The sequence below is a fragment of the Lemur catta genome, chromosome 3 (assembly GCF_020740605.2).
Source record: "Lemur catta isolate mLemCat1 chromosome 3, mLemCat1.pri, whole genome shotgun sequence".
Lineage (NCBI taxonomy): Eukaryota > Metazoa > Chordata > Mammalia > Primates > Lemuridae > Lemur > Lemur catta.
Genome location: NC_059130.1, coordinates 86,916,106 through 86,930,939, shown reverse-complemented (window position 1 = coordinate 86,930,939; position 14,834 = coordinate 86,916,106). Strand labels below are relative to the sequence as shown.

General features: G+C 39.3%; 1 protein-coding gene across 1 annotated transcript in view; it reads left to right on the top strand.

Moving 5' to 3' along the window:
- Nucleotides 1-14,304, top strand: part of SCP2 (sterol carrier protein 2) — a 103,238-nt gene extending 88,934 nt beyond the window's left edge. The window contains exons 14-16 of the mRNA XM_045547999.1: nucleotides 2,658-2,787; nucleotides 10,346-10,425; nucleotides 13,171-14,304. Of these exons, the coding sequence (XP_045403955.1) occupies nucleotides 2,658-2,787; nucleotides 10,346-10,425; nucleotides 13,171-13,266 (306 nt within the window). The 3' untranslated portion in view covers nucleotides 13,267-14,304. The remainder of the gene's footprint in view (nucleotides 1-2,657; nucleotides 2,788-10,345; nucleotides 10,426-13,170) is intronic.
- The last annotated feature ends 530 nt before the right edge of the window (nucleotides 14,305-14,834 follow it).

Here is a 14,834-nt window from a genome sequence, read left to right as displayed (position 1 = left end):
TCGAGACCAGCCTGAGCAAGAGCAAGACCCCGTCTCTACTAAAAATAGAAAGAAATTATCTGGCCAACTAAAAATATATATAGAAAAAATTAGCTGGGCATGGTGGCACATGCCTGTAGTCCCAGCTACTCGGGAGGCTGAGGCAGGAGGATCGCTTGAGCCCAGGAGTTTGAGGTTGCTGTGAGCTAGGCTGACGCCACGGCACTCACTCTAGCCCGTGCAACAGAGCGAGACTCTGTCTCAAGAAAAAAAAAAAAAAGTACATATAATGAAAATATGTCCAAAAGAATACGCCCAAGAATACCCAAGATTATTTGGAGAAAGGAATTATTGAGATTTGCTGTGCCAAAGAGTAAAGTACATTATAAGGCAATATTGGCACAGGAATAGCAGACAGATCATAGAATAAAATAACAACAAAAAAAATGCTAACATTCCTTGAGCAATTACTCTGTATTTACATAATTTAATTCTCATACAGCTCAATGAGGGTAGTTATTGTTTTAATCCCATTTAACAGATAGGAAAACTTCGCTAGGGTTGTAGAAGTGCATGGAAGAACAGGAATTGAAAAACCCATGCTTGGCCGGGCACAGTGGCTCACACCTGTAATCCTAGCACTCTGGGTGGCCAAGGTGGGAGGATCACTTGAGCTCTGGAATTTGAGAGCAGCCTGAGCAAGAGTGAGACCTCATCTCTATTAAAATAGAAAAAAATTAGCCAGGCATGGTGGCTCATGCCTATAGTCCCAGCAACTCAGGAGGCTGAGGCAGGAGGATGGCTTGAGCCCAGGAGTTTCAGGTTGCTGTGAGCTAGGCTGATGCCACGGCCTCTAGCCCAGGCAACAGAGCAAGACTCTGTCTCAAAAATAAATAAATGAATGAATCAATCAATCACACCAACCCATGCTGATTCTCAGATGCAGTGGTCTTAATTAGCAAAGTTTACTTCTAGGAATTTGTCCTTAAATTATCAAGGCTATGTAAAAATATTTAGATAAGACTGTTATCAGCATTGAGATAAGAGCCAGAAGTTAGACCTCACCTGAATCAAAAGCAACAGGGTGTTGGTGAAATGAAGTATTGGCACACTTTTACAATTACAGATGTATATGTGGCTATTTAAAATTATATATATATATAGAAGAATATTTAGTGACACAATAATGAGGATAATTACATTAAAAAGTAGATTACAAAACAGTATGATCCCGTTTAAAATATGTGTACACACAGAAAAAAAGATGGGATTTATACCAAATATGATTTTCTTTGAGTGATAAAATTATGCGTGATTTATATTTTCTTTTTTTATCGATATTTTCTCATTTTTTCCCCACAGTGAAATTTGTTTATTCTCTAAAGAAGAATAATTTCAATAAGATTATTATTCTGTTGTTTTTTGTTCTTTTTTTTTAAACAAGGTATGTGAGGTGGTTGTCATCCTTCATTATTCATCCTGCCAGCTGGCTTAGCGGCTGCTCTGGGCTCCTGTAGTCCCCTGTGTTTCCCTTGATCCCAATGTATCGTCACAGTGATCATAGTATATTGTCATATGCTTTTCTTATTTTTTTAATTTTTAATTTTTTTTTTTTTTTTTTTTTTTTTTTTTGAGACAGAGTGTCACTTTGTTGCCCTGGCTAGAGTGAGTGCCGTGGCATCAGCCTAGCTCACAGCAACCTCAAACTCCTGGGCTTAAGCGATCCTACTGCCTCAGCCTCCCGAGTAGCTGGGACTACAGGCATGTGCCACCATGCCCGGCTAATTTTTCCTATATATATTTTGGTTGGCCAGATAATTTCTTTCTATTTTTAGTAGAGACGGGGTCTCACTCTTGCTCAGGCTGGTCTCGAACTCCTGACCTCGAGTGATCCACCCGCCTCAGCCTCCCAGAGTGCTAGGATTACAGGCGTGAGCCACCGCGCCCAGCCAATTTTTAATTTTTTTTAGAATTTTTTATTATGCTTTTCTGACTCCTGCTTCCTTATCCCTGGTGCCTAGAACAATGTCTGGCTCAATAAATGTTTCAGGAAGGAAAGATAAAGCAGAGTGGGATGAAGGGGAAAGGAAAAGAGGAAGGAAGGAAGGGAGAAAGGAAGTCCCCTGCAGAGATATGGGTCTGAGTTTATGTTTTCTGTGTTTAGGCCAGCTTCATTCTCCAAGATCCAAAAGTAAGTGATGGATAGTATATTGCTCGTACAGAAAATGGGTTAACCAAAAAAGAAAAAGAAGGCATTGATTTCAGAACGACTTGTCTTTAAGTTCATATTTCAAGGACCCAAAAATATATGTAGAGGAATTTACCTGCATAACAGGGGGAAGGGGGATTGGAGATTCTTCCATTAGAGAAGCCAGAGTAAATCTTTTCCAAATTATTGAGACATGGTGAAGGCTATTTTGGCATAAAATGCTGCCATGCAGCCCCCATCCTCACTTCCCTTTCACCAGTTGTATTGAAAAGCCATTTTAAATAAAAGATTTGGCAGATGTGGGAGTTGTTGCCTTTCAGACTTTTTTGGGTAAAAGATCTTAAGGGACCTTGGGGACTGCCCTTTGGTCCAGCTGCTCACGTCATGTGTCTATTTAAAATTAATTTGCTTGGGGAGAAAGCCAGAGAAATGGACTTACTGTAACTCCCAGTGTTATTTTTCTTTCCAGGAAGGGGAACAGTTTGTGAAGAAAATCGGTGGTATTTTTGCCTTCAAGGTGAAGGATGGCCCTGGGGGTAAAGAAGCCACCTGGGTGGTAGATGTGAAGAACGGCAAAGGATCAGTGCTTCCGAACTCAGGTTAGTGCAGTAGTGACTTCATATATAGGAGTGCTGACAAGTTTACAAAGGCCGTCAGCTGGGAAAATGGGGGTCTGCCTTGCTTTTCCCAAAAGGGCTGGCTTTAGAGGTGCAGGACCTTGTTAAAGAACCAGTGAATCCCAGGAAGCAGGAATAGGTCAAAGCCACCTCCTCCCAGAGATTGGAGGCTCCATCACAGAGTCGCCAATCTTAGGCTTTGGAATTAGACAAACTTGGGTAGGGGTCCTGGCCCTGCCACTTATAGATTCTGACCCTGAATAAGTTATTTAACTTCTCTGAGACCTGACTTTCTCATCTGTAAATGGATTTAATAAATGGTACCTATTTCATAGGGTTGATGTGAGCATTAAGAAAATTCTCTCTTAATTAACCTGGAAAGCACACAGTCCAGTACACGGTTATATGCCCTCAGAAGACCTGTCTATCCATACTCACTATCACCAGATCCTCTCATCCAAATCTGTCTTGAACCCACTTCAGTCAGCTTTTGTCTTTATCATGATCCCTAAACTTCTTTTCAAGGTCGCCAGTAACTACCACATTGCTAAATTCAGTGGTTAATTCCCAGCCCTCATAATATTTAGATTTCTAGGTTTTCTAAACATTGGAGTGTTCCAAGGCTCCGAGATATGTGCATTCACTCCCTGGGGTTCTCATCTAGTCTCATGATTTAAAAACAGTCTCAGATTTATGTCTTCTGAACTCCAAGGTGTTTAGCTAGCTGCTTAATTGACACATTTACTTGGCACCTAATAGATATCGCAAAGCTAATGTGTGAAACTGAACGCATCCTTCTCCCCTGTAGGTATGTGCTCCTCCCTTTGTCTTTCCCTTCTTGGTAAATTGCTCCTGTGTCCTACCGGTTCCTTAGTCCAAAAACCTCGAAGTCATCCTTGCCCGCTCTTTTTCCTCACACTCTACAGTTATCCTGTCTTCTGTCACCACCACCACCCTGGTCTAAGCCAGCATCATTTTTTGCCCTCTTCTGTCCTTGTCCCCTACAGGTTCTTCTCCACACGCCAGCCAGAGTGATATTTTAAAACTTGAGTCAGATTGTTACCTCCTCTGCTCAAAACCCTCTTCCAATGGCTTTCAGCTCACTCCACGTGAAAACAGAGCTCCTACAATGGCACAGCGTGATCCGGCCCCAGTTTCCTCTGTCTTACTGCTTTCTCTCTCACTTTGTTCAAGTAACACTGGCCTCCTTGCAGTTGCTTGGATGAACGTGGGGTGCTCTCGGTTTGGAGGCTTTCTACTCTCTGTTCCCTCTGCCTGGAATTGTCTTTTCCCAGATATCCTTGTGGTTTGTTCCGCCATTTTTTTTTATCTTTGCCCAAATGCCATCTTCTCAGTCAGCCCTTCCATAACTACCCTTTTTAAAATCAAATCCCCATTACCATTCCCTATTGTTGTTTTCTGCCTTATTTTTCTTCATAGCACTTATCACTATCTGATATACCATGTTTTGTGTGTCTGAATATTGTCCATATCCCCTGCTTGACTTATAAGCTCTATGAAGGAAGACCTTTTTGCCTGTCAGGTTCTCTGCTGCCTTCCCAGTGCCTAGAATAGTACCTGACACAGTAGTAGGCCTTCAAAAAATAAGTACTTTAGAAATGAACAACATAATGAACAAATGGCACTTAGTAAACATTCAGTACTTACCAATTAACAATACAATATAGCTAAGTAGTATTGTTAAATTTCTCTTGTTGGAGAGAGCCTGGTGTAATTTAGAAATATGATAGAAGGGGACCAGATTTTAGAGGGTTTAAAATACCATGATAAGAACTTTGAAAGCTATATGGGTTATAATCAATCCATTAAAGCTTTGTAAGTGGAAAAGTGAAAATCAAAGCCGTATTTTAGAGAATGAAGCTGGTGCCTTAGACCTGATGAATTGCAAAGCAAGAGGTCGGAGGCAGGGAAAACCATTAGGAGGATGGATGTTGCCACTAAGTGAGCAGAGAGGATGGCCAGCCTGAGTGTTGGCAGTGAGAGAAGTGAGTGTTGTTAGAGTAGATGCCAGAGATCTTGGAGGTGAAGATGATGGGACCGGGGAGCTGTGGAAGGAGGAGCCCTGTCAAAGGTGGTGGAGTTTCATTATTGACACACTACTGAGGGAGGTCCTGCAGGAGAGGATGATGTCAGAAGCACAGGTATGAGAAAGGTTAGCCTTAGTAAGGAGGCATGGGTGGATATTTCTTTCTCTGAAAGGATAGTTAAATATCCAGGGGCATTTTGAGGGGAGAGGAGGTTCTAGAATAGAGTGTAGAGCTTGGAGGCAGGAGAAGTAAAGAGCACTGTATGGCACAGTTGAATAAGGAATCAATGAGAAGTTAATGAAGGAAAAGCTGAGCAGTGGTAAGGGCATCCATCTGGTGTGGGTAGCATGGCTTCCTTGTGGAAGGTTCCTGAATTATGCAGAGTCCTTTCTTTTTCCTTCCCAAATGAATGGGCAGAAAAATGACTATAACTTTGTATTGTATGAGCTGCCACTCTAAGGTGGTATAGGAAGAAAAGCTAAAGCCTTCATGTAGATTCCAGCTTTTAGAAATAAAACTTTGGGAGTTATAGTAGTGCCAATTTTTTTAATGACTAAAAGTTAAAGATTACTTTCATATTCTGATATGCCCAGACAAATGTTAAGGTGAATTTTAAAAAAATTTCTCCTTTTTCTCCTGTTTTGTTGTTGGTGATTATTTGTCTTGTCACAAAAGATAATATGCTTATGGGAAGCTGTTGAATGATTTTTAAAAAGCTGTGTTTCCTCCAGATAGGCTCTTTCTGTGCACTTCCCCCACTTTAGGTGCCCCATCCCAGATCTGAAGGGATCTTACCTGGGGCAGGGCAATTTCTGCTGAAACTGACACTTGTTGGCAGCCAGGAGTGGTGCTGAAATATGGACTTACCCAGTAAAAGCCACCACTGGAAATTGCCAGCTCCTTTTACATCAACCAACAAATGGCCATTTGTTAGAGATTAGCTATGTTAAAGCATTAATAACCTGTCCTAGTTTGAACTGGCACCTTAAGAATTGCTAGTCCTTTTGATATGTACATAGTGTTAGGAGGTTTACCTATTATTAATGAAGTAAGATTTACTTAAGTATATTTCATTTGCTTATATTCTAAGAGCTTAGTAATGATTATACTGATGATTATATTAAGGACTTTCAGATTTTGTGCATTTTTCATCATCTTTTCTTGCTGCCTGTGTACCTTTTAGTATCTTCTCCATGAGTTCTGCCCCTCCCTCCTTTCCTTTGAAACGACTCACATAGCATATCTCTAGGACTCGAACTTTGATTAATCTAACATGACATATTATTCCTTCATTCCTTTATTCTGCCCTCCCAGCACTAGAGTTCTCAACCCTATCCCTTTATTAAGCAACATGATACAGAAAGCCTCAGGGTCTCCTATCCCCACGGTACAGTAGAAAGAACATAGCCTTTCCATAGAGCTGTTGTGGGGATTAAATGAGATAAGGTATATAGAACACCTAGATTGTAAGTGCTCAGTAAATCATTGCTTCTTCCCCAACCCATATATTAAACATTAGTTTTGCTTGGACACATTGGCTTGTCTAAGTTCCTCAAAAGGACTTGGGGAACTAGGAAAGAATCTGGGATTCTTCAGATGCTGATGATTGGTGAAGGCCCGTGAATGTTTGCATTCTTCCTATTATAAGAGGAAGCAGTTAAGCATAAGAATTGGGAAGTATTAGCTTTGGCAACAGGAATCTGCATTCAGACCTAATTCAGCCACTTACTAGCTCTGACCTTGGGCAAGTTATATGACCTCTCTGACCTCATAGGATTGTTACAAAGATCTAGGGAGACACCAGGTGTGTGAAGTGCTCAGCACAGTGAGAGCTCAGGAAATGCTGATATTACAGCAGCAGCAATAGTAGATTTTACTTCCTCAAGTCATCATCCAATGACTATGAGTCCTTTCTTGGAATATTAGGATCAGGTCCAACTATCTCAGTTTGTTAGCTTTTTTCTCTTTGCTCTTTGATGTTCTGTATCTACAATAGAACTAGATTTTCTAGGCTATAAATTTCTTCATTTTTAAGGATTCAGACCTTTTTTTCTGGTAATAAGAGAAAATGTTGTTAGCAGCAAAGTTAGAATGACCATTGAATCTTAATCTTTTTAGTGGCTATTCCCTGAATTATAAGACATATAATAAAAACGTTTTATCTTGTTTTAGTTATTTAATAATATGCTATGCTTTAACAGTTTACCCTTATCTCTTCTGTTAAAGCACAGATAATCTGATGAGCTATTAGGCTTTAATTTGGTCATCTTTTGAACTCTACATACTCTATTAATTTATTCAACAGGTATTTATTGATTGCCCTTTATGTGTCAAGCACTTGTCAAGGGCTTGCAGATATAGCAGTGAACAAGACTGACAAGAGCCCTTATCTGTTGGGCACAGACAGACAGAAAACACAAGGTAGTTTCAAATAAGTGCAGTGAATGAAAATAAAAAATGACTTGGTTTCTAGGGAAAGGCCAGCTTTTTTTTTTTTTTGAGACAGAGTCTCACTTTGTTGCCCGGGCTAGAGTGAGTGCCGTGGCGTCAGCCTAGCTCACAGCAACCTCAAACTCCTGGGCTGAAGCGATCCTACTGCCTCAGCCTCCCGAGTAGCTGGGACTGCAGGCATGCGCCACCATGCCCAGCTAATTTTTTTTTCTATATATATTTTAGTTGGCCAGATAATTTCTTTCTATTTTTAGTAGAGACGGGGTCTCGCTCTTGCTGTTCTCGAACTCCTGACCTCGAGCGATCCACCTGCCTCGGCCTCCCGGAGCGCTAGGATTACAGGCGTGAGCCACCGCGCCTGGCCGAAAGGCCAGCTTTAATTTGAATTATTTCTTAATGAGAGGAGGAGCGAACAGTGACAGTACTATTGTTATATTAATTGATTACCTAAAACATCAACTGCTGAAAAGACGTGATTTCTTGGTGAATTTTCCCTTTTGAACTTGAAACCTCTCATTTGCCCAATGTAGGCATGGCTAATTTACCAGTGAGATATTAGTCTTTGTTGTCCAATCTCTTTCCTATCATTTTACTTTGATGATACTAAAAGTAATATTTTAAAACTTTGTATTTTTTAAATACCCTTGATGGAAAAAATTAGAAATGATAGAGAAATAAAATGAAAATTCACTCTCCCATAATTCTACCATCTAGGTCAGGAGTTGGCAAAGTATGAGTTATAAACGGTACCTAACCCACCACCTGTTTTTTTGTTTTGTTTTTTTGCAAAATTTTTGTTGAAGTTTAGCCCATAGTAAAGGGCATAAATCTGAAGTGTGCCACTTGATGAATGTGTACAAATGCACACACCTCCCAGCTCAACATGCAGAATGTTGCCAGCACTCCAGAAGCCCCCTCATGCCTGCTCTCATCACCATCCATCCCCAAAAGGAACCCCTATTCCAATTCCTATCACCATAGATTGATTTTATTTTTTTAGAAATACAAATAGAACCATTGGACAATAAAATTTACTCTTTTTTTAGACCTGGCTTCTTTTGTTTAGCAGTGTAAGATTCATTCATATTGTTGCATGTGGCAATAGTTGTTTTTTACTATGTGAATACCCCAGAATTTATTCATTATGTGGTTGATGTATCTTTGCATTGTTTCCATTTTAGGGCCTTACAAATAAAGCTGTCATAAATGTTCTTATACATGTCTTTTAGTGGACATTTCTATTGTACTCATTTCCATTAGGTACATACCTAGTGTGGAAATTCTAGGTCATAAGACGCAGTATAGCCAAACAGGTTTTTGATGTGGATGTATTATTTTACATTCCCTTCCACATTATATGAGAGTTTCCGTTGCTCCACATTTTTGACAGTACTTGGTACTGTCAGTTTTTATTAAGTCAGGTTTATTGAGGTACAATTTATGTAAAATAAAATATACCCTTTTTAGATGTGCAGTTCTATGAATTTAGACAAATGCATACAGGTCTGTAACCACCACCAAAAAGCAAGACATTGACTATTTCTATCATTCCAGAAAGTGTCCTTATGTCTCTTTGTAGTCAAGCTCTTCCTCCCACCCTCAGGCCCTGGTAACCACTAATTTGATTTCTGTCCCTCTAGTTTTGCCTTCCCAGAAAGTCATACAAATAGAATCATACAATATGTTGCTTTTTGAACCTGCTTCTTTCATGGAGATTGATTCATGTTGTTGCATGTATCATCAGTAGTCTGTTCCTTTTTGTTGGTGAGTGGTTTATCCCTTCACCAGTTGATGCACATTTGAGATTTTTCCAGCTTTGGGCAATTATGAACAAGGCTACTGTAAGCACTCATATACATATGTGGACATATGTTTTTATTTTTCTTGGGTAAATACCTAAGAGTGGGATTGCTAGTTCATATCGTATGTGTGTGTTTAGCTATTTAAAAAAATTTGGGGGGGGTATTTTTTGTAGAGACAGAATCTCACTGTGTTGCCCAGGCTGGTCTTGAACTCCTGGCCTCAACAATCCTCCCATCTTGGCCTCCCAAAGTGCTAGGATTACAGGTGTGAACTACCATGTCCGGCCTGTGTTTAGCTTTATATGAGACTTCTAAGCTGTTTTCCGAAGTGGCTACACCATTTCACAGTCCCTCTAGTGTTTTGTTGACCTCTCAGTTGCTCTGCATCCTCAACTGCACTGCATATTGTCCTTTTTTCTTTTTTTAAAATTCAGCCATTCATTCTAGTAGGTATGTGGCATCTCATCATGGTTTTATTTGCATTTTCTGATGATTAAAGAAGTTAAGCAGTATGTCTTGTGTTTTTGGGCCATTTGGAGATCTTCTTTTATACAGCTGTTAATAGCAGCTAGCTTATTCTAAGCCAGAAGGACAGTGAGAGTGAGTCTGCTAGCAAGGTGTATATAATGTAACAAAATCTCAGGCACGACATACCATTACTTTTGCTATATTCTGTTAGCTAGAAGCAAGTCACAGTCCTGCTCACACTGAGGGAAGGGGGAATTATTTAAAGGCATGTACACCAGGGGACAGGGGTCATGGGGGCCACCTTAGGGTCTGTTTGCCACAATAACTATTAGTAATATATTGGTGTCTAAGTTTACAGATTTTTTTCTATACTTACATAATTGAATATTTTTTAAGCAAAAATGGGATCATACAGTTTATTTTGTAACTGGCTTATATAACAATATCATAAACAATATAGCAAGAGTATTTTTCATGTCAGTAAGTGTAGATCCACATCATTTCTTACAATGGCTACATTGTATCTCATTATATGAATATACCATAATTTATTTAATCAGTTCCCTCTGATTAAATGTCAAGGTTGCTTGTTGTCTATGTCACATTTAACCAGGCTGCCCTATGAGTGTATGTGAGTGCTCGTTTCCCCACAGTGCCTCAGTACTGGGTGTGATCTGTTACAGTCAGTGGCTCTTGACCAAAATGTCTATGTGAAACTGAACACTCCACTCCCTCTTTTCTCTTTCCTTCTGCTACATATCTCTGTTTTAGATAAGAAGGCTGACTGCACAATCACAATGGCTGACTCCGATTTACTGGCTTTAATGACTGGTAAAATGAATCCTCAGTCGGTAAGTATAATGGAACTTATACCCTGCTAGTACGTGGGTCTTTTAGCCCTTTCCACTTCGTCTCCTGCCTCATCCTCTAAAGTGCACCATGATGAGACCCACAAAACTCAGTGTTCCCCAAAATATGCACCTAACAAATGACAGACATTTGTGGAGCAAGCTATGTGCCAGACACTGTCCTGTGTGCTAGAGTGCCCGGATGAACAGGAAATAGTTCCCACGCTCAAGGCATCCACAGTTTGATACGAGACAGATCTGTAAAAGAGTAAGTGCAGTCAAGGATTGAAGGTGCCACACCTGGCTTGTGGTCAGTGAAGGATGGAGGAAGAAGCAGCCCTGTCTCCCCAGGCCATCAGGGGGAGCCTCACAGAGGAATTAGCACTTGAGCCCAAGTGCCCAGGTAGAGAGTACGAGTGCTCCAGGTGCAGGGGGGTGGTGTGAAGAAAGGCACGACCTTTTACATTCTGTGTCCTTGCTCATGCTCTTCTTTTGGCCTAAACTATCTTCCCTGAGAAACTCCCTGTCCTTCAGAATTAGCGCAGACATTATCTCCAAGGACCTCCTTCCAAGTTGTTGGGGAGTCAGTCCCTCTCTGAGCCACTTGCTGGATGGTTAGATGGATGTCTACTGCCGTGTTACAGTAGACATAATGTGCCTCTCCCTTCCCCCTTTGATTGTGTCTCCAAGGATCAAACCACATCTTACTCATTTTTGTGTTTCCAGAATTTAGCACAATATGTGATGTTTTTAGGATTTCCATAAACTGTTGTTGGACTAAATTGTATTTGCCAAAATGTATTTATGTCTTGTATAGATTTTCCTGATCCCCAAATTATTAGTGTTTTCTTATACTCTTTAGTTGCACAGTGTTGAATGGACTTGATAATAGTGAGTTTTCTGTCAACTTGATATACTGAGCTTTCCATTAACAAAAAAGAAACTAAGATGTTTCTTTCCATTGTAACTTAATTTTTTGTTCCTCAGCCTGATTTGTTTCAGGTCTTATTCCTGTGGATCTTTGGTAATTCACAAATTTGGATAAAACAACTAAATCTGACTTCTACTTGCATTCCATTTTACAATGCTTTTCCTAAGCAACTAAGCATATTTCAGTGGATGCCATGACAAGTGAGAGATTTGCATCTGTGATGTTTTAGCTGAGTACACACCATTGGCACTGACATTTCCACACACTGAGCCTGTTCCAGAAATCTGGACAGAACAGAGGCCACCAGTATAGGAGCCGGCTGTCATCCTCCTTCCCACCCACTGCACACACCATGCATAGCTTTGGCAGGGTGTTCAGACTTCACACATCAGCTGCCTTTGTTCTCTCAATTTATCTATGTCATGCCCATTTGGGGGGGGGGTGTGAGATGTCAGCTTATTTTTCTTCAGCACCTGTTAACACCCAAAGGAATGAAAGATAAAAATGGCAGACCTCTCTATTAATGTGCTAATGGCCTTCCCGTATGTTCAGTAGAGGATTTGACTAAATCGTTAAATGCAGTGGAAATTCTAATTTCAGTGTTTGGCTACGGTTGAAACAAAGCAATGTGCTCTCCAACAGAAATCACACATGAAGAATACCTAAGGGCCAGATTAAAATGATCCTTACTTTTGGATTCTCTAAAGGGTGAAGATTCATGTTTTCTCTATTATTAGTAAATAAAAACTCATTTTCTCTTTTAACTTAAGGGGAAAGCTGGTGAGTTTCTCTTGTACTACTGGTCCATATTTTTAAATGACATATGTTAAATATATTGTGTTCTGAGACACCTGACCTTTAAGTCAGTCATCAGACAGAAGGCTTTGTGCCATATAGAAAGGAAATATTTAGTTTGTCCAGACAGGGGAGAGGGGGAAAAAGGAATTAGTCACCCTTACCAATAGGCTTAGAAAAAACAGCTCTGCGCATTGCCATGGATGTTGTAGAAGAGCTCCTAAATTTTAAATGTACTCGCTTAAAAAGATAAAGACTACCAGAAACTTTTTTCATCTAGCCCTTCCTTATTTTAAGAATTGAGTTAAAATGCTGAGACCATAGCAGGGAAATCATGCTATGTTCCCAATTTTGCTATTTCTCTTAAGTTTTCCTGGGATTTTGTTACATGGTAAATTTAGCAAACATCATGTGATCTAATCCCAGGCAGTTGTTAAGTGGAACAAATTGTGGCTTTGCACTTCAGATTGGTTTGATTCTTCAGTCTCAGCAGCCTGACTGTCCTCTCTAGAGATAAATCCTTTATCATGTAGACAAAAAAAAAAAAAAAGAAGGAAGGAAAGATTTGGTGGCATCTCATCCACATTGTATTGAATCCCAAGAGTTTCTAAGTGTGTTTTTTGTGTGTGATTTTTCTCCCAGCAGCCTACTGAAAATTTCAGTTCATACTTGCAACCCACATGTAATGTTTTTAAACAAAATCAAGTCTAGTATGAACTGATTTTGCCAAATATTTGGAAAATGTACCACCTTTGAGGAAGACAGGTAAAAACAAACTCAATATTTGGGAAAGATGTTCCTTAGATACTCCTTTCTATTGTTCTATGTAAAGCATGCATTTACAAATTTTTCCTATTGAAGAATCTGGTTCTAAATCTATTCTAGAAAGCCAAGTTTCATATTTTGGAGAAAGGTAAATGACCTGGATAAATAAATGATCTCAGGGCTGGATAGTCTAGAAACATCAGCAATCTCAAAACAAAAAACACTAAGTAATGAGTTTTCTTTTTTCTTATTCACAGGCCTTCTTTCAAGGCAAATTGAAAATCACTGGAAATATGGGTCTGGCTATGAAGTTACAAAATCTTCAGCTTCAGCCAGGCAAAGCTAAGCTGTGAAGAACTCCCTTTGACTACTTTTGAAAATCAAGATGAAATATATAGATACATATCCATATATTTCATTGTCAGAATTTAGACTGAGACTACACATTGGCAAATTGTGTGAGATAGATTTGTTTTTAAATGGGTATGACCAATCCCGTTTTTCCTATGCTGTGGGCAAATAGAGCCTGGTGGTGCACTACCACTTTGCTGAATTGCATAGAACTGTGCGTTACAAAGTTAATATGGTAATTATGGTTTGGGGTAAAATTGAGTTTCAGAATAAAATTAGGAACAGTAAAATCCAAAAAATTATGTAAACAAAAGCTCTTGTTTTGCTTATAAAGTATATTTGAGGATTATTCTGCTGAAGATTCAGTTTAAGAGTTTTCCTTGGAGAGAACGAGGGAAGAAACAATACCAATAGCCGGTCAGTAATTAGTGTTGTGCACTTAATGACCTTAATCAGTCTCTCATTAATAGTTCTTAAAATTCTGTACCGGGATTAAAAAAAAAACAAAACTTAAAAATTTTGCATTTCCTGCCATCAGAAACAGTATTTTCCTCCCAAATCAAAATAAAAGAAATATGATCACAGCTTGGGGGGAATGTGTAACTGAATGCAGGCCTATTTTTAAAATAAAAATACTTTAAAATTTTTAAAAATGGGTTTCCTTCTTGAAAAATCAGTGTATTAGAGTCATAAAACACTGTTGTGAAAAATAACTGAACAAATAAAATTTGCTTAGAGATGCACAGTTTTTAAATTATATCTCATATTTAAATTTATAAAGCTCTCAGTCTTTTATAGTTTCCTTTTTCATGTGAGTTTAATTATCTGCATTTATCTTTTTTCCTAGTTTTTCTAATACTAATGTTATTTCTCATATTCAGTAAGATATGGGATAAAATAATGCTTTTAGAAGAATGTTTAATAGAAAATTAAAATAGCTCTTCCTGGTTTCCTTTGTTTTTATTGTATATGTTCTTTTTGCTCCGGATTTTCTAGATGGTGGAGAATAAAGAGAAGCATTGGGAGATTTACAAACTGAATGTTATCTGGACATTGTCTACTGTTACTTTGACATAATCACTAGTTCTTGATTAGCGGGGCAGTGTGGTGTAGTGGAAAGAGCACTTGATTGGGAGCCAGGAGACTTGCTTCTCTTAGGCCAGGAACTGCCTGCCTGGGCCTGTTTGCTAAACTGTTAGAAAAGGGGATTTAAGTAGATGGTCCCAAAGGTCCCTTCTGCTCTGATAATCCTGAGTCTCCTCAGAACCCGGCAGAACAGTTTGGGAGTTATACAAGTGCTGCCTTTCTGTTGTTAATCTGTTACTTCCTCTAAAGGTGGTCAGAGGTAGGAAGCTGGATGGTTTCATTTGTTTACATGTTTGGAGTCCACAGTCAGGACTGTGGATCTGATCCCTTAGACCACTTAGCTCTGTGTGTTTTGTGACCAGCAGAAGAGCATTTGGTGATAGGGCAGGAGGGTACATTAAGCCAATATAACACAGACCTATTTCGTAATCATAGTATCTTCTTACTCTGAGAAAAAGACTTTAAGAAAAAAGTTCTAGCAAAA